Source organism: Scleropages formosus, chromosome 9 (assembly GCF_900964775.1).
Source record: "Scleropages formosus chromosome 9, fSclFor1.1, whole genome shotgun sequence".
NCBI lineage: Eukaryota > Metazoa > Chordata > Actinopteri > Osteoglossiformes > Osteoglossidae > Scleropages > Scleropages formosus.
This window is the reverse complement of record NC_041814.1, coordinates 9,101,207-9,125,568: the sequence shown is the minus strand read 5'-3', so window position 1 is coordinate 9,125,568 and position 24,362 is coordinate 9,101,207. Positions and strand designations below refer to the sequence as shown.

Below are 24,362 nucleotides of genomic sequence, written 5' to 3'. Positions count from 1 at the left end.
CATGAATTTGATGCATGTCATTTTTAGAAATGAAAACTAGTTCCCTGCTGACATTACTTTATAAAGTAAAAGTTGAGTTCAAGTAAAATTAAAGAGAAGTGCCCATTTTTCCAGACATTAGTTTTAAAAGTATCTGTTGGTTACTCAATGCTAGCCCATGTACTTATGCATATTGCTCTTCACCTCAACAGCTGTCAAAGCATTGGAAGAAAATTCAATGGAACGCACGTTGGTGGATGGCCAGAAGCCTACCTTAGATGGCTCAGGTAGCCAATCCCAGGAGTCCAAACAAGGCTCCCCTGGCAACAGTCATCCCTGCAGTCCGGGGCATGGCACAGACTCAGATGCAACACTGCGCAGTGTTTCAGGCCTTTCTGCTCTCAGGTAACGCCCACTGTTTGCATGGGACAAGAAAGATTTTGTTTTAACTGCATGAAGTCCTTGCAGGTGATAAGTTCTTAGGCAGGTTATTAAATCATGCTGTAATTTTCAAATATATCACCATGTAAGAGGTTAAACTTTTTACCCTTGTGGCATAACATCAGTCTGCTCATTCTAAATTAATGCTATTACTGTGCATGGCCAGACTTAGCTTTATGCAAATAGAAAATGAGAATTAAATGATTGAATTAACTGAACTGTAGCAAGTTTCTTTTACCAATCAACCAATGTCAACAACCAATTGTCCCGAGTGGGGTCGCGGCACACCAGAGCCTATCCCGGGATCAAGGTGCAAGGCTGAAGGGAGAGGGGGGAAACACCCTGGACGGAACGCCAGTCCACCGCAAGGCACCCCAAGCAGGACTTGAACCCTGGGCCTGCCACACAGATATATAAAACATATATTTACTGTTTGCAAAAAACTATGCTCCATTTGTCTGAACTTTTTTTTTTATCTGGGTAAATAGTGGGGAAATGGGAAAAGTAAAGACAGTCATCTGTAGTTAAGAAAGTATTGTTATATGATGTTTTTAGCTCTGCTTAAGTACAGCTTTTCCCCACTTATTTAACACTTACACTTTTTAGTGCCTTGTTTTGTGGTCATGTATATTTATTAAACTAGTATTTTTACCTTTTTTACTGAATAAGGGAGTGATTAGAAGAGGTCAACAAACAAGTAAGGGTATATCTAGTTGAACGGCAAAAGTGCAGCGCTAGCCTTCCCGGGCAATACCCACTTACAGCCTGAAGAGGAAGAAATGCTTTAAAATGCTTACTCAGCAGAAGAGATCAGGGTAGAGAGCTAAGTGCCATAATAAATATGCTGACAAAAACCTATGTAAAAGGTGCCAATGAAAACAGTCTGATGGTATGCCATTTTGTGAAGGCTGAATGGTCTGAACCCAGGATGCTGTTGGGGTAGGGTGGAGGGGCCTTACCGCCCAACACTGGCTCCTTTGTGTGGGTTGTAAGGTGGGTAGATTGTCCTCCACACTACCTTGGGTCTCCTGCCAGTGAGAGGGCTTTGTGACATCGGGGAGTCGTTCTGGATTTTTTTTTTTTTTCAGCCCGGGTACTAGATTCCTCCCATGCCTTGTCACCGGTTGAGTGTGTTTGTGGTTTTGCTTCCTTGTCTCTGTCTATTCTAGCTTGAGTAACATGGTTTTTATCTTACAGAAATGTAAAGTGATACATTTTAATCAGTTGGAACCTAGATGTATTGCTTCTAAGTTTCACGTACAAAAATAGTGCTTTTGTGTTTGGTAGATCTGCAGTCATTTTTCTAGATTTATTTAAACCTATGTTATCCATTTAATTTGTAAGGCACATTTTTTCTAAAATGATTGACTGTTTAGCTGAAACCTTTGTTTAAGGTGACTTGTGATTCTACACACACTGCACTGAACCCTCTACAGTAATTCTCCCCTTTATATAGCAGAGCAAGGTAATGTACTTGCTCACTCAGTCTCACACACACACATATTGCGAACAGTGTAGGTTCCCCAGTTCACCTCAAGCATGCCTTTGGATTGTGGGAGGAAGCTGGAACACCTTGAGAAAACCCAGAGGGAGAACTGACTGATAGATTTGAGTCCCCCCATGCAGAGAACAGAGTTCATGCATAGCCAAGGTGCTGCAAGGCACCAGTGTTACCATCATGTCTAGATATTTGGTTAATTGCAGCATGACTTATGAAATGTTCAGAATGTCAGTCAGAAGACATCAGATACGGTTGTGCATCAAGTAGCACTTCTGTCTCACAGCACCTGGACAGTGTGAGAGGATATGGGTTTCATACAACTCGCTCTGTGGAGTTAGCATTTTTTCCCCTGTGTTCATGTGAGTTATCTCCGAGTGCTCTAGTTTCCACCCACAGTCCAAAGACTTGTGCTGTTGCGGTGGCATCCTGAGTGGATTTACCCACGGCAATCAATATAATTATTACCATGTTGCTGGAGATGCAGCTGTTGAATAGGCAGACTGAGACACTGCTTAATCATTTACACAGTTGATGTGGAAACCTTGACTCCCCTTTTTCACATGTGAATAAAGCAATTTTTCTTTTGCTTGTATTTTCACAGCTTGGTGTCAGATGGCAAGAAGTCACCCAGGAGCCCAGCTCAGTCTGTCTCTCCAGCGTCTGGCTCTCCAGGGTCTCCCTCTCCAACACGCTCTTCTTCCCAGAAAACTTCACCGGATACCACGTCTTCAGCTGGGGCCAGGCACAGAAAAGCACCTTCATCAAAACCACCTAATGCCCCAGGACCGTCGTCAGCCTCTTTGCCCTCTGTCCAGTCTGTTGTTGATCCCAGTGCTTTGACTGGGCATAGAGGTGAAGGAAGGGCAGAGTGTAAAACTACAGGTACACAAAAAAAAAAATTTGTTATAGCATGTGGGATTCATTAAGCGGTCCCCACACCACTGATGATTATAAGCATCGAAGTACATATTTTCAGTTAAGTTCAGGACACAAGTGAATCTACTAAAGGAAACACTCCTTAAGGCTTTATATGTATTTAAACACTTTCTAACAAGGTAGATTAAGCAGTCATAGTGATAGTGTATCATTTCCTGTGGGTGAAAAACTAGCCAAAATGTTTACGGTGGTTTAGATCTGCTTGATTTTACTTGCATTCCAAACAAAAAACATCACCAAGCAATAAGTATGTTCTTTCATACTTGGGCCAAGCGAAATGAGCCGTACTGCATTCTCCTTAATGTCAACTAATTTAACTGTGATACAGTGAGTATAGGTTAGGGTTGTATGAATGCCAAAAATTACACTGGCTCCTCTTGCTATGGTCAGATTTTTAAGGATAGAAACAACTTTCAATCTATTTTAAATTGCATTTTCTTCACTTTTATGTTCTAAATTTGGGTTTGTAGTGAAACGCAAGCTGACAAACCAACAGATGCCAGAAAAATGTGGTAAAATAGAATGAATTGTTAATGTACTTCACCTAGTTTCCCCCGTTTATTTGCTTACTAACGTCTAGTTAGCAGTAAGGTCCACCTAAATATTATATTGTATGATCACCTTTATCTAATAAATCGCCGCAGTGTTTACAACTCTTCTCTGGTGTTTATCAGTACTGAATTGCATAAAATTATGGGATGAATTGGTCAGCAATTGAGTTTCCAAAGAATGTATTTTTGATTTATTTAAAATTAGTTTTAATTCAGCTCCAAGTACCACAATGTATTTTATACATCATAGCTATATTTTAAATTGCATTTAAGCCTGATGTACCTCAAACTTTAGAAATTTTTATTTTTTTTCTTTTTTAAACATATGACCTGATGTATCTGTTGACTGCAGCAGTGAGTTTAATACATTTATAAATGTTTGAATTATGGATTCTGTTAAAAAAAAAAATGTGCAGTCATCAAATGATTGTGAGGTATACATTCTTCTTTCTTTTGTGTCCTGTCTTTTTTTATTTGTTTAATAGGTCAGTTCATATAAAATTTGAAATAATTGATCCTGGTTGTTTTAAATTAAAAATTAAATTAGTAAGTGTCAGCTAAATTGATTAATGTAGAAATAAATGGTCCCATTTAATTTTATAACAATCTTTTGACTAAGATTAGCTGTTACTTTGATGGCATCATACAAGTCCTTTTAATTCCTGTTTATCCTTCCTTCCCAAGATGAACTTCAGTACACACCAGGCGTGCTGCAGCATCGCATGTCTGCTGAGCTTAGCTACCTGGATGCCATTGAAGAATCGGTGCGACAGCTGGCCGATGTGGAGCGCCTGCGGGGAGTATCTCTAGCCCAGCAGGAGAGTGTCTCTCTGGCCCAGATACTCAAGGTGAGTGAAGAGGCTCTGTGCTGGCTGGCAGTGATGAGGCACAGATGAAATGGTGAGCCTAATCAGGGCTGTTTAGTTACCATAGTAACTAATAGAGATAGCAAAACTTTACAATGTTTTCATTTTAGGTGCAGGATTGCTTTTGAAATATATTAATTTCCTACCCTACACACATTTACAAAGGCACAGCAACAGAGACATGAGCATGACCTGTTGCTGTTGAAGCTAAAGGCTGAGAAGGAGGAGCTGGAGACTAGGCGGCAGCTGGAGGAGACTCGGCAGCGAGCTGCACGGGTATGGGCCAGATTATTACATTCATCATAGTGGCACATGGCTTCTCTTTGTTTTTGCCTGTCTGTTTGTGAGTGACAGGAATTAGTAACAACTAGATTTTATTTAATTACAAGAACTGTTTTAAAGCCAGAGCATTTTATTTTATAGTTGTGCATTTACAGTATTTTTTTTTCCCCCCCCATTCTCCACAACAGTGGCCTTTTCACATGGCCTCTAGCTGTCTGTGTGAGAAAACTGAGTAATAACAATAGCTCCTTACACAGTGTTTTCTTTCCCACCTTAGGCCCATGCTGAACTTCAGGAAAACGTGGCCAGATCACGGCAAGAGTCTCTGGGCAGTCTGCAGGAAGCTACCACTAAGATGATTGGCCAGCAGGCAGAGGCTGTTCGCTACACATCAGATGCTGCCCGCCACATCAGAGAGGTGCAAGAGACTTACCTCATTCATCACTCAGACCCGTGTTTTCATAACTTCATCAATTATTGTAGCAAATAAATTGACAAAATTTGACACTTGAGTTACTTTGAGAACTGCAAAGGGTCTCATTTGTTGTTTCGAGAGCCTACTGGCCTGATGTTTGTTTTGATTTTTAGATGACAGAGCTGGCACACTCCCACATCGCACAGGCTCTGAATGTCCCGGCCACCCCTGTTACTGCACTCTTTGATCAGCAGCGGCAGCAACACCACATGAGACAGATTGAGTGTCATGTTGCCACTGACAGGTAACCACTGCAGACCTGGTAGGAGATGCTCTGACAAAGTACCGGACTAGAACAGGAAAATTCTATGAGGTTCGTTTAAAATATTTCCCCCCTTTTTCAACAGCAGGAAGACCGAAGGTTCTTCACCAAGATCTCGGACAGAGGAGTCCGTCTCCTCTCTCAACAGCCCCTCTGAATCCACCGCCTCTAGGACACATGCCCTAAGGTAGAAGCTCTTAAATTCACTTTTTCCTTCAGTTTGTCTGATTGTCTGACATTTTGCACCAGGGGTGTCAGTGGCAGTGTGGTAGTTCTGTTTTGTGCAATTGGCTTTGCATTTTCTTTTCTTTGCAGTTCATATGTTGCATTTTCTTACTTAAAACTGATATTGAGTTGGTTACTTTTTGGGAATAACATTTAGCATTTACCTGAATCTATGTGCTAAACATAGCTTCCGAGTCAAGAAAGAAAGCTTTCTGATAAATGTAATATATTTCAAGCAAAATGGGTGAGTTTGATATGAAGCAAAATTGCTTCAGTTCTTAAGGAACATAATGTTAAGATGTTTGCAAAACTTTAGAGTAAGACAAGTTTTAAGGCCAATGTTGAGAAAACTACGTCTGAAAATTACTCTTACGGACAGCAGTGACTTTTTAAGAATGTGTTCTTTCAGTCAGAATCACTGGTCAGAGTGAGCTGTGCAGTAGCTGAAAATTGTAATAAAAAATATAGAAGCCTTTTTTGTGTAGCAAATTTGTTTTTTAAAAAAAAAAAAGGTTTTCACTGAGTTGCTGATATGTCTTGAGAAGAAATACAGTTTGCAGGTGTACAGCTCACAATATGGACAAGTTAGCCACTAGTGTTGAGCATTTTTAAAAACGAATGCATAAAGTGTCACATATAATTATTGTAGTGTCTTTATTGTTATTGTGCATCCAACTTGAAGAAAAGGTTTGAAAAATTTCTCTTTGGCCTTTGAAAAGAATCCTCTCTCAAGAGAGGAGTATCCTGTATCCATTTTTATATCACAAGTTACAAGTTACCCTTACTGTGGTTTTTAAATATACGGGTCCAAAACCAGTTCAAAGTAACAGTCGTGGCATTTGGTCAAAAATGTTTGCACACCACTGTACAGTAATCAAACCAAATCTGTCGTCTGCCATTCCCAGTACTAGCAGCAACGAGATTGCCCAAGTAAACCTGTCCAGGTCTGACAGGCGGAAGAATAGCAGTCTGTCCATAAAGGAGGTGACTGGCAGTTCTGTGGAAGAGGAGGCTCATGTGGCAGCAGACACCTCGGTCCACAGTGACAGCATTCCTTCACTCCTGGATGAGAAGGGTGTGTACTGGGGGTCTCATGAGGATATGGCACAGGGACTTACTGCTTCATTGGGCTGCTGAGATTTCATTGAGCCATCTCAGATAATCTGTAAGATGGTGCTTTGTTTTCCCTGGCAGACAACACTTCAGTTGCCACAGAGTACTCCCTGAAGTTTGATGAGTCAATGACAGAGGATGAGATCGAGGAGCGTTCTTTTCGCTCGCTGCTGCCCTCAGAGTCTCATCGCCGTGGCGCCGGCATGGAAAAGAAGCGTGGCACGCATGAGGAGTCAGAGGATGAAGCTTGCCAAGAGAAGTCTAGTGTGCTTGATGGTGGCAAGGTATACCCCATCATTCAGGGTAACAGTGGGACAGCTGTTATATGACAGTTCGCTGCTAGTTTTCAATTTCTGTATTGCTAACGTAAATCTAATTGTGTACCCATATAGCAAAACTCATGCCTGTCTAAGGACTTAGTTGGAACATTTGGGGTTCAAAATAGTTTATGTAAATTCCAGGTAGTATTTAAAAAATTTTATGTCACTCCTTTAGTATTGTAGTATTTTTTGAGAAAAGACTGAAATGGTAGGTATGTGAAGGGAGTAAACGCATACCACTATACCTGCTTGTCTTGGCAGACTGATATGATGGCGAACTACCCTCTACTGTGACTCCAGTTGTCATTAATGTTGAGCTCTTTGGAGATCCACGTATTCCACACTGCCTGAATATTTTAAATAAAGTGGTTAAGTAACAGCCTCACGCCCTGTGTTGCTGGGTTAGGCTCCAATTTGCCTCGACTCCGCTTGGGATAAGCGGTTTCAGACTCTGTGTGTATGTGTGTGGTTAAGTAAGACTTTGGTGGTGAGATAGAGAGGAGAACCATGGTAAAGTCTGGAGTGTTACTTTATTGGGTGGCTCAGGTTGTTCAAATGGCCATGAGGAAAAATTTTGCTTTCACGTATTCCTTCGCTGGCAGCAGTATTTACAAAAGGAGAAAACTGTTTTCCTGTTCAGTTTGTGAGTCCTAGGATGGATTACAGAAATGCAGTTATCGGACACTGAGCTTGTTTCCTCGCCTGAATCTACTATTGTGTCTTTGTGCCAGTGACTCGCCCTACCCTCACTCTGCCTTCCCTGTTCCCTAGTCTCAGGAAGGGAGCGTGTCTTTTTCCAATGGCCAGGACAGCTTCTCCAAGTTCACCATGGACATGGTACGCCAGTACATGAAGGAGGAGGAGGTGAGGGCACAGCACCAGAACTCGTTGCTGCGGCTGCGGGAGAAGGCCCTGAAAGAGAAGACCAAAGCGGAGCTGGCCTGGCTGGAACACCAGAAGAGGCATGTCTCTAATCATATAGTGGTGCCATGATTCTCATCCTTATAAGTTCCTGTTAACAGAGGCAGCAGTGCAAATTTGATCTGAAAGAACATACTGAGTGCCCCTATTTCCACTAACCAGCTGGTGAATTTACTGAACTGAAACTCCTCAGTGTAATACATGTTGGAACTTATATTACATGGATTTGAACAAGGATTCGGCTCAGTGTTTTCGTGGGGGACCTGTGGATCGTTCTCACAGCGCAAGGCTTTTGGATAAATGGCCAACCTTAAATTGCCAGTGACGCATGATGGAATAAATACATTTCTTTTTTATTCTTTCCTGGCCTTGCTTTGCAGGCATCTGAGAGATAAGGGAGAAGATGACAAGATGCCGCCCATTCGGAAGAGGCAGCGAGGCCTGTTGCTGAAGCTGCAGCAGGAACAGGTAACAGCAGACTTTGCACACATTTTCTCCCCACCAGTAGCAGATGCGGAGGGTTTAGTTACCGTTTCCCTTGTCACTGTTCCCCCTGGCCCACAGGCAGAGATCAAGAGGCTGCAGGAGGCCAACAAGGCAGCAAGAAAGGAGAGGCAACTTCTGCTGAAGCAGCAGGAGGAGATTGAGCGGCTGCGCCACACTACCCTTAAGATCAAGGAACGCCTCAAATCTGCAGGGGAAACACAGATGGTCAGTGCATACCCCACCCCCACTGCTTTTGACACACTTAACATTCAGCAAGGTGTCCAAATTGTTCCTGTTTAACATCCAGCTATACATTAGTAGTACCACATACGAAAGGTAAAGCGTGGAGGTTCTCAGTTCCAGCTCCTTTGTGGTGGAATGACCATCCCCCCCACTCAGAACTGCAGAAACTCTGTCTACATTCAAGAAAGGTCTTAAAACTCACCTTTTCCCGACTCACTTCATCCATGATCTTTCAAGCTTATGTATGATGTAAATGTTCATGCACCGTAACTTTATGATCATGTCCAGATAACCCTTTACATAGCCGCTACTCCTGTATTGTATGTAAATGTTTGTGTACCTCTTTTATTTAAAAAACATTTTTAAAAAAGTAGGAAGGTGATCAGGATTAGTCTATCCTGAGTTTTGTGCACGCACTTGAGCGATGAACATTGGTGGATAAACTGGAAAGAAACGAACTAGGTTTACTTAATCATGTCTGCAACTATGTCTCTCTTTCTCATAATGCAATGCACAAGTTGTATTTTCTCTGAGATGTATGTTGCTTTTGAGAGAAGCATCTGCTAAATGAATAAATGTACATGTAAATGTATTGTAAGAAAGACGCATTGAGGTTGAATTAATCAAATAAGCCCTGTAAGGCTGCCTTTTTTTTTTTTTTTTTTTTTTAAATTTTTTTTTGCCCTCTCTTTTCTTTTTTCCTTTTGTGTGTTTTATGCTCTGTATGGTCTGTTGCAACCACATGATCCTGTAGCTGTGACATTGTCATGGTTTATGTATCCGATACAGGAAACTTCCACCATGGAGGTCACAGAGGATGTGGCCACACCTGTTCAAAGTATGACAGACCTGGATACACGCAGCCCCTCCCCCATCTCTGTGTCAGGCAGCGAGACCAGCAGCATCATGCAGAAGCTGAAGAAGATGCGCTGTCATATGGATGAAAAGTAATGACACCTTCCTGTTCTTCATAGCACATTGTAAAGCATTTTGTTTCATATATTAGCTGAACTTCTGAACTGCACTGAATTCATTCATGATTTTATATTCCAATTTGGGCTTTGTTCTGTATCCTAATATTTTAATACTCTAACCCTTCGCTTTTAGTTGTTTTCCTTTTTCTTCAGTTCTTATAGGAGCTCTTATGCCTCTGTAGATTGTACAGATCTTACAAGTTAGTCTTAGGGAATTGCATTTTTTAACATAATTATTAATTCTTTTAACCCTTTGCAAAACCATAGCCATTTAATTATGTCATTACAGACTGTAACAGTGGCTACACTCAAGCACTTGCAGTATTTTTTTTATAATTATAATGTAACTACAGATGTATAATGGCCTGTTTTTGTGTGAGAAACGACTGATGGAAAGGGTTAGGTTTTATCAAGATGTCTTTCCTAGTCAAGTTATATTTCAAGTTTGCTTGCTTTGGTTAACACAATATAAACTGGTCTTCGGCAATAGTTGTTTTTTTTTTTTTTTTTTTTTTTTTTTTTTTTTTTTTTTTTTTTTTTTTAAAATGTTCCTGAAAGGCATGTTCAGTTGATACCAGGTCATGGTATATGATAGTGCTCATATTCCTCTGTCATCTATACAGTGGTAAATACTGTTAAATTTACTTCCTGTGATATATGATGGATGATCTGGATTGGATGTTCTCAAAGTGACTTGTGGGGTTGAGATCAAGTCCTAATATAAATTAGATGTAGAAAAATTGGCAGTTCCCAGATTGGGACATTTCTTACTATGAACTGAGATTGATTTTGAACCTTTGAGTGTAAAATGGAAGTCTGAAATAAAGGGGGGGTAGTCAGAATAAAGCAAACCAACAGTGACTAGCAAGAGCTTCATATTAAATTTATACTCTGCCAAAAGTGAGGTGTTAGAGACTGAAATTCCGGCCTCTGTCACTGATGTGTTCAGACTCAGTGTTACTGGTCTGCTAAACAAACCCATTACCTAGTGCACCTTTGCATTTTTAGCACTAAATCAGTCTTGGATATATCGCTTCTTCAGCCTTACAAGTACAAAATGCAAACTTGCTCTATGAAACAAGTGATTTCTGTTACTACTAGTTCTGTTTAAGTTACAACAGCTGAAATCCATGGCACGAGGAAAATTAAGAGCATTTATCTTTTCCTGTTGATGAAATGTTACCATTGTTCTTCAAAAGCCAGATAAGCAGGGCTGCATGCGGCATCGCTTCCCCATGTGTGCTAAGAAGCAGGACGGGGGATTAGTGCTGTACTGACTGTGAGCTGCTCTCCTGCCTGATCACAATCTTCCTCCCCTCTGTGGTGTGTGTGCGTGTGTGAATACGAGCATGTTGTATACAGGAAATCAGTAAATCGTGCCCATTTGCAGTCGGAAATGCAGTGTCGTACCCTGTCTGAAAGCACCTCCGTATCTCCCTGTAATCCAGGGAAAATTTGATAACTGTCAGTGGCTTTCTGTAGCTCTATGTTTCCTTTTCTTATTCTCTCTTTGACCATAAAAATATAGGTACAGCATCCTTTTGTAGTCTCCATAAAAACAGCCATAACTGCTGAATGGTACTCAATCTGTGTTGCTCAACACACAAAGCTGCCATTTCTATGAATTTTATCGGTTTTGCTTTGAGTCAACAGCTTTAGCTGTGTTTTTTTTTATTTTTTATTTTTAAAAGAGAATGCCAGTTCAGTAGTACACTTTTTTAAACTTGTAATTGACTTCTGAAGCCTTCTTATATACAGGTTATTTGACTAATTGCCATCAGTTGACTTATAGCTGTAGCTTCAGTTCTGCTATAACACGTTTTAATTGCACGATTTGGGTGTAACATATTGAAAAAATTGAGGAACACAGTCGTCTTAGATGCAGATTTTTGCAAGTGCAATTTCATAATAATTCCATTCTGAAAATTCAAACTCTCACCATGCATTTTTGCATTTTCTGTTTAATTTTGAGCTACTGTATTCTAGTTAAACATGGTTGCCCAAAGTGATGAGTGTAAAGAAGCATTCTTCTGGTCCATGTTCTGATCAAATAAGATAGCTAAAACTCTAGAACAGAAGCGCTTAAGAAACAAAACAAGTTTCACAAACTGCATACTTTTTATTTTCATGTGTTTTATCATTTATTAGCAATATTTTGGTATGTTTTAAATTATCTTCTAATTTGAATGTGTGTATGCAGGGAGTGATGATTACCGTTTTATGTGCTCTGCCTGGAACCACATTTTTCCCATTGAAAATTTTTCTTACAGGAATTACCATAACAGAATATTTCATAGGAACACAGCTGTCATGTTATAGCAGAACTGACTGTATCACTTTAAATTGCGCTCACAAGCTGCTTCATGCTGTTCTTCTGTTTCTTCCTGTATTAATCATTGCTTAGTCAAATTCCCTCTGTTTCTCAATATAATCATACCTTCTTTTGACCCTCACTTTCTTCTCAACTAGCAAAATTTCTACCTAAGCATCAGCTTTGACTATGCTTCAAGTCCTGAAACCATCACACACAAAAACAATATATGCGATGACCCCTTCATTGTTAGTGAAAGCATGTGGATTAAAGGAATCTTCATGAGCATGTCCCATTGCAGCCTTTTTGAAGAAACTGCATTTCGCCTTTGAATGAAACATTAAATGCAATAAGACTCATGCTTATTCACTTTTCTCTCTCTCCCCCCTTCTCTATGGTTCTTGACCCAATTCTTTTTCAAATATTTTCTATACTCATCCTTTTTTTTTTTTTCCCCCCCTTCATGCTTTATTTTGTAGACACTGCTCTCCTGTCCACTACTTCTTCTCTGTCTTTACGGCTCACCATTGGGCCTCTCTCAGTGTCTGTTTCCCCAACCTCCATCCCAAATTCCAGCTGTTTATCTACAGCCAGTTGGTCAGGTACAGTGCCCGCGCCTCTCTCAGTTCCTCCCGCCCCCACCCCATGTCCCACGGAGCATGCTCTTGTTCAGTCACCGCCACCAAAGAGTGGGCGGGAAGGTTGTTGTTGGGTGGGGGTTATGGGTGGTTTTTGCTGGGGAGCAGCCAGGAGGTATGGGATTAGAATGCTACACAGCATAGCTTTGTTCAAATGAGTGGGCTTCTTGGCATGTGTGGATACATGAACAAATCCATAGAACAAAAGCAGCCTTTCCATTAACTTAATATCTCCCATTTTATTTACCCTTCCCTGGCTGCAGAGGTGTCAGGTCCCCTCTTGTAAAAGTGATGGAAAAAATCAGTTGAATAATTGGACTGTTCTGTGACTGTTAAGCCTGAAGCCAAAAGGTCATCGGAAGGTTTATCTCAAGATGACCAACATTTGCACTCATTTTGACATAGTTGCGCTGTTTGTACACAGGTCTGTCTAAATACCAAGACTTCTCATGTCTCTATGGGCTGTTGCTTTTTTGTCCCTCCTAAACCCTGATTTAGTTTCACTCATCTGTAGTATATAAAAGGCTCTGGCACCAAAAAACTCAATCATTAGTGAATGAATCATGTTCCATTTCCCATCATCTTCACCCTGCAGTTTTGAGAAAGAGGTGGCAACACGAGTCAAACAATTTTTTTTTTTTTTTTTAGCGATTTTAATTTGTGGATGCATTTACATTCTGCACCCACTGCCCTTTGAGCTTACAACAAAGCTCCCACTACTATCAAGTCAATTATTTATTAACAGGTAGCACTGAGTAATGGGAATGACTAAAAAAATAGACTACTGAAGTAAATAAAGGTACAGGGAAAAATGCATCCTGCTCTTCGTAATTGATAAATTATTTAATGATGATAAAACACACCATTTACAGTGTTATTAGCTGGGTAATGGTCTCTGTAAATCCTGGCTGTTTCTTATGATGAGATTATGTGGAAGTTAGCGGTTATAATAAGTGTATATATTATATATATATATATATATATATATATATATATATATATATATATGCAGAGAGTAAGTAATAAAATTACATGGTCATAGACCAATACCTTAAACATCTGATCCTTTGCATCAGCTTGTACGTTGTACTCCGTAATCTTAATTAACTTTTTCAGTTTTCTTACTACATCGCTGACTCCCAGACAAGTAAATCTTGTGCGAATGGTGTGTCTTCTGTGAGAATCCAGAATAGTTTCTAATTAGAGCTGAGGTTCTTGTTACATGTCTATAAATGAATTCAGAGAAAATATTGCCCTGTTTATTGCACTGAAACTTTTTTTTTTTACCTTGACATAAAACTGTCATAGTTAACTGCTGTTTATTTGTGCTTTTAAGTTAGTGCTATTTTCAAAGCAAGTTTGCTCTTCGCAAACTCCCTGAAGCTCATATATAGACCGCCCCCCAAAGGGGTCCATGGACCCCATGACAAACACTCTTGAATTAAAATGAGATGAACAGGAAGATCAACCAGTTCACTAGGTTTTTAGCTGCCACACACTGAAATGCTGCATTAATTTGAAAGTCCATATATTGGTGCCTCCATGGAATGTATTGGACATTCTCAAGTTGCTCCCATAGAGACATGCAAGTTTTTTTTTATACACTGTGTATTACTCCTGGGTGGAATTGCTTGTGAATGGATTGCTTTCAAAACCTCCTGTGCTGAACCGAATGCATGAATCCCTGCCTTGTAATAAAATGGTACAGCTCATTGCGGTGCCAGTTCTCTTCCATTGTGGTGAAACTTCCCATGTACTCTCCCTGCTTGGTTTGAGTTGGTGCAGCTACACAAAATGGGAAAACCCATATGTGTCGAGGCAGGCATGGTCCTTATGGCCGGAGTGTGGTTGGTTAAAAAGGTGTTTAAATGGGTATCCAATGGGTGGGGATCATTTGGTTTTTGATGGGCTGCAGCAGGCATTTACTGTGGTTCTGTGGTCATTTCTCTGCTCCTCACGCTGGCTGTCCCTTCTCTGTGTGTCTCCTTTTTTCTACTTCCTCCACCCGGTGCCTCTTTCTTTCCATCTGCCTTTTGCTCATCTCCCACACCCAGGTTCCTAACTAAGAGGGAACAACAGCTCATGAGGCGACGGCGCCATGCAGAGGAACTGCTAGAGTGGAAGCAGCGTCTGGATGCTGAGGAAGCTGAAGTGAGGCGTATGGAGAAACAAGCACTGGCAGCTTGGGATGGGGAGCATCAGCGGGATAAGCGCCACCGCAGGGAAAGCGCCAGCATTGCTGTAGCTGCTGTCCCTAAGAGTCCGGAGGCAGCCCAGGGTGAGCTTGAGCCACAAGTGGGAGTGAAGGAAGTTCTGAAACTGTCAGTTGCAAAATAAGGTTCTGTGGACCAGTTAAAGCGATAAGCCATTATTACATATTTAATGGTTCAATAATGTTAATGAGCCAGTGGATCCTTCTCATTCCAGCTGACTTTTTGACTTTTTTCCGCATTTTGATATTCCACTATATTAGCTGTGCTACTAACTCTACAGGACCTAAGTATCTGTATTCTGTTTGTGTCTCCCCTCAGAGCTAGCCAAGGACAGTCACTCTGCAGATAATATAGTCTCCAGCCTGCCCACTGAGCCTTCTGTGCCTGAGGACCTGGACAGTCCATCCACAGACCACCCTGTTTCTGAGTTGCCCTCACCTCATAAGGACAGTAGCCAGGATGAACATTCTGTTTACTCTCAAGACTTTGACTCCAGCTCAGAGAGCAAGGTGGTGAGTCTAGAAAAGTCTGGCTTTCAAGTCATATTTGCTGCATTAAAAATTGCTGGGGCAATATGCAGCACTTTTTCAGTATTAACTGCTGAATCTGCTGTAAGATATCCTTGAGTCTTGGGCTGCTGAGCCATTTTAGTAATGTCCTCTAATATTAAACAACAGCTAGTTGTAGTGATTAGAGCTGCTCCCTTTGGAGCTAAAGGTTGCAGGTTCAAATCCCATCTCCCGTTGCAGTACCCTTGAGCAAGGTACTTACCCTAAATTGCTCCAGTAACAATTACGCAGAGTTAGATATGTAATTGTAGGTAGATTAACCTACAATTGTAAGTTGCTTTAGAGAAAAGTGACAGCTAAATGAATAAATGTGAATTTACAGATGAAATTTAACAGAAATGGGCAGAAATCTATATTTTCAATTTTTAGTATAATTTTAGGACAAGGTTAGGTTTTATTTGATTTCTTTTGAATGCAGCACTTTGAGTTTGTTGTTTTTTTTTTAAAGATAATGTAACCCGAAGATTCCAAAACACCTTTTAGCCACCAAAAAAGTCAATTTGCAGACTGTAGTTGCACTGCTCCAATCTCACTTGGCGTTTGTTTATCCTTAGCAATGCTTTCCTGAAAGGACTGATTTTTGTTTCTAATGTAAACCACAGTAACATTTGTATTAAATCCTGATGTAATTCTCTTGTGTTCAGTGCACTGTAGCTAGAAGTTTCCAAGAATATTATGTTCTACAGTTTGTATTCTGCAGTTTTTCAGAAAAGTACTGAAAACAATTTTCTACTTGTGATTTCCCAATACTACAGAAACCCCTCAAAAACACTAAAAGAAGTATCTGTTTTGAGTTAATACAGAAGCAGTTATATTAAACCTCACAACTTAGACATGTTAGGTAATGCTAATATTGAAAGTTTACCATAATTTCTTGAAAAATTTGCTTTGGAAGCCCTCTGTGTGGTATGCTCAGTGTGTCAAAAGCTGTCCTAAGGCGTGTTTCTTTTCTTGAAAGTCTCCAATATGGAAAGCCGTAGACAGTGTGTCTAGACATCCTGAGAGCAGTGGAGCCAACAAGAGCAGTGGCAGCAGATCACTATACAGTTCCATCTCTTTGGCTGCACCCATTGAGCCCTCCGGTGAGCAACGCTCGACTCCACCATCCGGTGAGCTCTATCCCTGTGCCACTTCTGCTCTGCAGTGTGGAAATAAAAACTCTAAAAACACTTATTGCAGTGTACAGAGAAAAATTTGTTCTTCCTTGACCACTCAGCCTGTGTAGCTGATGACTGTAAACCATTATTAGATTTAAGCTTTGTTGTCATGACCAAGTTAGCAATATTCAGCGGTGTTGAATATTCTGTTATATATCGTACAGAATTACTTAGTTACAAAACTGATTATCTCTGCATGTCCTTCACTAAATAGAGCAGTGCATTTTAAGGGGTTTAATGTGAGAGATCCTGTGCTGCAGAGCCAACATCTGACCAGAGTGACATTGAAAGCCGCATCCGTGCCCTCAAGGAAGAGCTGCGCAAACGCAAGTCCGTCGTCTGTCAGCTTAAAAAAGAACAGAGGAAGCGTCACAAAGAGCGCCTCAAAGCCCAAGAAGCAAGCTTGCTGAAGCAGCTGGAGGTCAGTGTGTCCCACCAGGCATTTTTGTCAGACATGACCTTTAAATCAAATACAGGTGAACAAGACAAGGAAAGTCACACCAATAGGATTCCATTGCTAAGATTTGCCTATTATTATGGTAGGTCATTGATCGTTACAATGACTAGTTCTGTCAGTGCAAGTTTTTAGCTTTTGTTTTACACTTCTCAATTCTTTCACAGTAGATACTTTCACCCCCCTGAACCAGCTACTGATTGTTGTGTTTATGTCAGATTGCGTTATTTCTTTTCTAGTCCTATAATGAATTCATTCAGAAGACCAAGGCTGAGTTGGATGAAGACCTAGACATGATACCCACAACTAAACCCCAGATTAAAACACCAACATCAGCCACAGAAAAACCCCGAATTAAACCACCACCTGTTCAAAGGTATTACCCTGAAAATCAGTTTGTGTGCACTGATTTCTGACACTGCACTGAGTACACAGTATAGGTGTAAACTTTATTTTTATATCTGTTTTACAGGCCGGAAACAAGCAAACACTTTAAAGTTGTTACAGAGTTAGAGAAGGAAAAGAAAGTCCAATTGGATTCTCAAGCAGAATTTGGTGTGTATAAAACTTTTTTTTTTTTTTTTTTTATACTGTATTTGTACAAAAATTTTGCAAATGACAGTTTAACTTGGTTTCCTTAATATATTTTGTTCATCAAATAGTTTCTTGGAAGTGTATTTCAGAGGCTATTCTTTCATATATTGTAAGACCTAATTTTCAAAAATAATTTCAGATGACATCACACCATCTGGCCATAGTAAATTTACCTTTATGAGTGAAGAAGGATCCTCAGAGGATGATCACTCAACAATGACACCAACTCCTGTGCTGAAAAGTCCAGACCACTTTAGTGGTTTGAAGAATTTAATATCATCAGAACTTCACTCCTATTCTCTATCTGAACAAGTGCAAGCCCAGGAAAAACTCGCCAAACCCATTGCAGACTCTGGTGAAGAGGTTGACACCTCCAGTCAAAAATCAGAAGTGGAAGAACAGCTAGAATGCTTGAAATCTGACAAGTCTGCAGGTGACAGTTCTCACTTGCTCAAAGTGGTCCAAGAGCAGCAACCCAGAATCCAACAGGAGGATTCACTAAAAGATGACTTATCTGCTAGGAGCAGTGAAGGAGGGCTTTTGTCGAAGAGCACCTGTGATGATATAGAGAATGTTATTGAAAAGGAAGACCTCCTGTCTAGCAACTCGCATTCAAATAAATTGAAATCATTGCATGAAGAACAGGAGCAAAAAGGCAGAGACGAGCACTTGTCTGAGATTAATAGCTCCATCAAGGAGCATCACTATACTCCTGAATTTGACATTCTGCTACCAGACAATGACAGGCAAGTGATAAAGGAGGAACATTCTGATGCATACCTTGATGATTTTGAATCTTCAGCAGATTCATCTCCTCATGAGGGTTATCAAGACTCTAAACCAAGTTCACATGCAGCACTGGACAAAAAAGAAGAAACTTTCAGTAGGTCTCATACATATACCACTGAGGAAGACATTGGTGAGGAGCTTGGTGAAATATCATTTGCTACCAGTGGCTCCTCTCATTCTGGTGTGATTTTAGATGTGAAATCTCAGGCAGTGCTTTCTGATAAAACTGAGAGAGAGAACAAGGAAGGGGTCGGAAGTCTTAGGCATTCACCCTCAGTTTCACCTCCCCAGTCTCCAATGTTCGACTTTAACATTGGAGACAGAGTCCTTGTGAGTAATGTGCAGCTAGGAACACTAAGGTTCAAGGGACTAGCTAGCTTTGCCAAAGGATTCTGGGCTGGAGTGGAGCTTGATGAGTCTGAGGGTAGCAACAACGGCACCTATGATGGGGTAGTTTACTTTGAATGTAAAGAACGGCATGGCATCTTTGCTCCGCCGGATAAAATATCTCGGGTTCCAGAGAAACTTGAGGTCTTTGTGGACACTAGTGAAGATGAGGACTCTTTTGATGAACCATCTGACAGCATGACCAAGAAGGAGCATGAAGCAAAGGAGGATCGGGGTAAGCTCACAGAACTACAAGACACAAAACAAGATGAGTCAAAGAGCAGTGGTTGCTTAGAAAACAAGACACCTTCTGACATGAATGAAGCCACAGCTGGATACCCCACAAAACAAACTGTGTTCAGTGAAATGAAGATGTCAAAACAATCTGAGTTTGAACTATATGATCTCAAAACAAATACTACTAAACTGAATGGAGCACTCCATCCAACTCCCAACGGAACCAGCAGGAGCATCATCTTGGAGTTTGAAGATATATCAAATGATGACTATGATCTCTTAATTACAGAGGCAAGAAATGAAACTGTAGGGGAGATAGAAAAGGCTTCCACTCCAATCTTGGACCTCTTGGCTAGAGAGAAAGACAACCTTGAGACTCAACAAATATCTTCCCTCTCTCATCAGACTCCTGAGGCAGAATCATTTAAAAACACAGATGCTGAAAAAATCCTTGATGAGAAAAATATCAGCAGTTTTGCTGATAACCTCCTTAACAACTTTTTGATGGATGCAATTAAGCAATTACAAAATATTAAAAAAAACAAAACTGAGAAGATAACAGTTTCTAATCAGTTGGCAGGTGAAAATGGGACAGGTGACCTCCAAGAAACAACCACTGATCATGTAGGTCCCTGCATTACACAATCATATCTTATCCCCAGTTTCATAGAAGATGGGCAGGAAGTCCCCTCTCCAGAACTCTACATTCGTCCGGTGAGTTCATGACTATTTCAGTTATAAGTTTACATAGCAAAAAGATCTCTCTGGCAAAACGAGAAGGCTCAAAACAAAGAACAGAGAACCTGCACTGAAAATGTGTTAAATTATTACTTAAACATGAGTCATCAAGTAAATGAATAAACCAGTAGCGAGATAACCCACCTCAGCAAGAAGAAAATCATCAATTTTTTCAGTGATATTGACATACATCCAGTCCTTGATTTGGCCTCATTTTTTGTTCACATATCAAAGTACAAAGGTTAAACAATCCAAATTCTCTGTAGTCCAGACAAGTTGTTTTTCAGCTCATTGTACTTGCTGTCAGTAAAGTTTAAGTAATTTAATTTAATGACATTTCTAGCCATTGTTTGTGCAGTTGTTTGTATTGAGTTCTTAACAGTGAAGTATACTGTTTCTGCCTCAAAGAGTAGGTATACAGGTTTCTGCTCTAAACCATCTTCCCTATTCTTACCAGGAGAGCCCTGTGCTGGGGGCCAGTGGTCAGGAGGAGCTGGCCAAGCGTTTGGCTGAGCTGGAGCTGAGCAGGGAGCTACTGGATGATCTTGGCGATGAACAGGACTGGTTTGACGAGGACTTTGGCCTCAGTTCACGAAAAGAGCAACAGAAACGCCAGCAGTCCCTGTCCTCTTCGGGCCCTGTTGCCTTTGAGGGAGGGGAAAGGACCAAGATCTTGGCCAAGCCTGAGCACCCCCAGCACGCTAAACCTACAGAGGAGCCAGCCATGGTGGTGCCACACACCTCACTAGAGGTGAAACAGCTTGTGCACTCTGCCACACAGGTGATCTGGAACAGCTGCAGTCTGGGCCAAAGCCTGCCCAATCTTGTGGGAGTCTCCATCCCAATTGCCCCTGAAGACTATTATGGGTGTAATGCCCATGATCAGGACCTAGAGAGCCTCAGCAAACGCAGCTACAGACAGGTGAGGCAAGAGAATCAGCTGATGGTGAAATGACAGGTCTTTTTTATCTTTATTTCCCTTCTTTTATCCATGGACTGCTGGACAAGTCGTGTGTTTTCTTTCATGGTTTTCAGTCATATCAGTGATCTTCAGGTGTCCAAATGAAGTTTAACAACTGTAACAACACCATAACTGACATGAGATTTTATCTTATCAACTTTCTAACAATTCATTTTTTTTGTATGATTCATACTTCAAGAAACAGGTTTTGTGGTATCACTATCAAGTAAATGAGAATTACATAATCAGTTCCTCTATGGTTAGAACAAAATTATAGCTATTGAAGAAAGCTGTAGTCTCTAAGCAAGGGTTCAAAGCAAATATCAAATATTTGTCCTTGATATCCAGTACATCCGTAATGTAAATGAACTGGAGTTCAACAGTTTTTGAGAGACCTTGTGGTTTTTTCCATGATATTTTGCAGGTTGTGTTTGACTTAACTTGGGAGATCATACAGGAGATCTTTGCAGAGGATCCTAATGCCCATCAACCCCAGTGGGTTAAGCCCCGTCGCATGAATTCCTCATACTTCCATCGCGTGAAATGCCCTAGCGATATTTCTGAGGTGCAGGTGTGTACTGTACTTCCTTCCATAAGCTTATAAGAGAGTGTGTGTGCCTGTTTAAATATTGAGGCATTAGTTTCTGCTCCCATTACAGGACTTTGTCACCAATGAGGTTTTAAAGCTGCTTGGCCTAAAGAAAGACCAGAACCAAAAAACTGATTGGCAAAAGATGCTGAAATTTGGGAGGAAGAAGCGAGACAGAGTGGATCAAATTCTGGTAAAAAAAAAAATGTTGTCTTTACAATGGGTTATCATTAAATCACCATTAATCTTACAACATAATGTTAAACATGACTACCAATTACTTGTAAGCATGTAATTTCTGGTGTGTATACAGTCTCAACACACTTGAAAAGCAATTTGAAACAACTTAAACTGTTCTGAAGTAGTAGAAAAACCCCTGTCTTTATTTCAGGTTCAAGAGCTACATGAAGAGGAGTCTCAGTGGGTTAACTATGACGAGGACGAGCTCTTCGTGAAGATGCAGTTGGCTGACGGAATCTTTGATGCCTTAATGAAGGACACTATTGATGTCTTCCTCCAAATTCAGGAGAAGCAAGCAAAAAGAATCTTTTCATAAAAGTGTGAACTTTAATTTTCAAAGATGATAACAGACCCTCCAACAAACTTCCAAACCCAACGTGCCAATAATTTCCTCTTGCCTTCACTCGCATACCTTGGGCAGCCTTACCCTAAACTTTTTTCTGAAAAACAGTACTCTTCTTTTCTTACTTGAAAACAGTTTCACCAAACGAATATGAAATCCAGCTTTTTACCAATTTAAACATTTTTAAAGTGCATTTTGGGTGGCTTGGCCTTTTCATCTGACCTCCAAAATATCACATGCTGGACTATCGCTGTTTCTACGACAGGGTTCGGTTTGAATGACCTGAGTAATGGACCTAAGCTTGATTTGTTGCTGCTAAACAAACTTCTCAATAGGGACATTCTCTCTTGCCTTTCTTGTGGGAGGTTTTGAAAAATTGGTTGAAAATGCATTATTGAAATCTTTAGCTCCTGCAAAGTCCCAGTTTTCACAACATAAAGATGAACTGGAGAAATTAACGAAAATTTTTATTTTGTATAAGACGCATGTTTTCTATTCTTGCGTCCACTAGATTACTGTATTCTGATAGGGTTGATGCATTTTTCAGTTAGGTAAAATACTGAATATTGTACCTAATTTACTACCAGTAGCATTATGACCACTAGGCTCAGACATAAGACAACCCTGAAATACTGTTTGAATTTACACACTGTGCAGAGTTTTGTAATATATTTTATGAAAATGGTAGAAAGGACTGAGGACTAAAAACTACAGCATTTTGAGTTTGTACAAAACCTTTTCACTCTAATCACACAACTCAAACGTAGTTACCGGAAGGTAGTCAGATTGGTGCTTTAAGATGCATAAAAACTGTCATGCAGAACTTGGACCACAAGATTTGCCTTTTTACTTAAGTTTTTAAGTGCCTCCATGGTTATGAATTTTTGTGTAAGCCCTTATTTGGCCCACTGTGAAGGTTTTTATTCTGTTCAGTGTGTATAATTAGAATAAAATGGTATACATGTAGATATACATGTAGTTGCATGTATAGTATTTTATTCTTACCCTTAACAGCAATAATTTCCATTTCCAGATGGGCAAGGCTTTGTTCTCTGTAACATCATTGTAGTTTTTTCCAGTGAAATGTCAGTGGTGTTTGCTGCCAACAGTTGCCCTAATTGCCTTGTTTATTTCATCAGTCCGTATTATTGATGGTACATAACGTGAAGTATAATTTGAAAGCCACAGAAGTTTAAAATGTAATTTAATATTTATTAATCTGTGGCAGGATTCCAGTATACATGTTATAAAAGCGTAGCATTAAAACTGGAGTATACTTTCCACCTGTCACGTACACAGTGGGTATTACATCTTACTAGCTAGTGAGTCATGGATTGATTTGAATTTCATAGAGAACAGCAATTGTTCAGTGACTTGTTTTGACTACTGCGTACAGCTGAAAATAGTACATTACAGAAATTATCTCCAACTACATCCTGGCACATTCGTGAGAACATGACAAGGCATGACACATTTGCGATTAGTACATTAAGTGTCCTTAGGTGAGAGGTAGGCAGTCCTGTATAATCGGTCATGTTTAAATTTTGCTGAGTTAACTGGCCATTGAGCGAAGGTGGTTTGCACAGGTGTTGGGGTCATGTACAAAACCCATGGAAGAAAAGCATGTTTTATGTGTACTTTTAGTATGAAATCTAGGGTTAATCTCTGACTATTTGTTGCCCATTTTCAGAAGCTGTATCTAGTAAGTGCTGTTGCTGAACACCTCTTTTTTTTTTTTCTTTTTTTTTTTTATGTACTGTGGAATTTGTTGCTTCTGTTTTTGCTTGGGGTACTGTTTTTGAATCATCTTCTGCCTAACTATGCATTATTTCTAGTACTGATTGATTTATAGATCTTAGTCTCTACATTTGTGGGCATGGACCAGGAGAAAGCCAAACTACAGTCTGTGAGTTTATTAACAGTGGACCTTGTAAAAGACTGCAAATTAACAGCCTGCTTTTTCCTGCACCCCCACTGAACAGTCCTCATAGTGTCGTGTTATAGAGGGTAACGCACAGCCACACACAACTGGCTGTACATTGGACCTTTAAGATAATTGAAACTACATTTTCCTCAGATTAAAGCACAAATGGTTCCATTTATCTTGAGTATGTTTTTGCAATTTTAGAAATGTAATTATTTATAATGACAATTTACTGTGAGTGATACAGATGCACTTGAAGGCTTGTGAATTGTTACATGGATGTAAATATACGAGATTACTGTCCAATTTGATCAGACACCCGTATTAACCTGTTAGATTATATTAAGATCTGGTTCTATGTGAATGCAAATGTGTATATATTATATATTTGTGGACTAAACTGATCATTGAAATTGTAAATAAAGGGGTTTGTATTTCTAAAGGTATGCTGTCAAATTTCATTTTTCATATTTGTTAATGACAAAAGGTGACAAGAATAAACCCTTTACTCTGTACAAAGTACACACACACTTTTATTAACATGTGGCTACACAAAACCACATCAATGAGAACTAGAATTCTCCCTTCATGCTGATTCTTGATCAGTGGTCTACAAAAATTGAAGACTTTAAACCCTTTCTAT

General features: G+C 40.1%; 1 protein-coding gene across 4 annotated transcripts in view; it reads left to right on the top strand.

The window, feature by feature from the left end:
- The window catches only part of cep350 (centrosomal protein 350), a 45,479-nt gene extending 21,318 nt beyond the window's left edge, over positions 1-24,161 (top strand). Inside the window, exons 15-39 of one of the 4 annotated variants that reach the window (XM_029254714.1) lie at positions 192-384; positions 2,523-2,803; positions 4,093-4,256; positions 4,440-4,550; positions 4,834-4,974; positions 5,145-5,275; positions 5,379-5,480; positions 6,424-6,593; positions 6,713-6,915; positions 7,723-7,913; positions 8,253-8,340; positions 8,437-8,583; positions 9,391-9,548; positions 12,366-12,488; positions 14,579-14,802; positions 15,056-15,246; positions 16,265-16,415; positions 16,724-16,884; positions 17,157-17,293; positions 17,390-17,472; positions 17,651-19,638; positions 20,120-20,584; positions 21,048-21,194; positions 21,283-21,405; positions 21,604-24,161. In XM_029254714.1, the coding sequence (XP_029110547.1) occupies positions 192-384; positions 2,523-2,803; positions 4,093-4,256; positions 4,440-4,550; positions 4,834-4,974; positions 5,145-5,275; positions 5,379-5,480; positions 6,424-6,593; positions 6,713-6,915; positions 7,723-7,913; positions 8,253-8,340; positions 8,437-8,583; positions 9,391-9,548; positions 12,366-12,488; positions 14,579-14,802; positions 15,056-15,246; positions 16,265-16,415; positions 16,724-16,884; positions 17,157-17,293; positions 17,390-17,472; positions 17,651-19,638; positions 20,120-20,584; positions 21,048-21,194; positions 21,283-21,405; positions 21,604-21,768 (6,038 nt within the window). In that variant the 3' untranslated portion in view covers positions 21,769-24,161. Of the gene's footprint in view, positions 1-191; positions 385-2,522; positions 2,804-4,092; positions 4,257-4,439; positions 4,551-4,833; positions 4,975-5,144; positions 5,276-5,378; positions 5,481-6,423; positions 6,594-6,712; positions 6,916-7,722; positions 7,914-8,252; positions 8,341-8,436; positions 8,584-9,390; positions 9,549-12,365; positions 12,489-14,578; positions 14,803-15,055; positions 15,250-16,264; positions 16,416-16,723; positions 16,885-17,156; positions 17,294-17,389; positions 17,473-17,650; positions 19,639-20,119; positions 20,585-21,047; positions 21,195-21,282; positions 21,406-21,603 lie in introns of all 4 variants that reach the window. The other 3 variants (XM_029254715.1, XM_029254713.1, XM_029254716.1) reach the window with 3 other exon arrangements.
- The last annotated feature ends 201 nt before the right edge of the window (positions 24,162-24,362 follow it).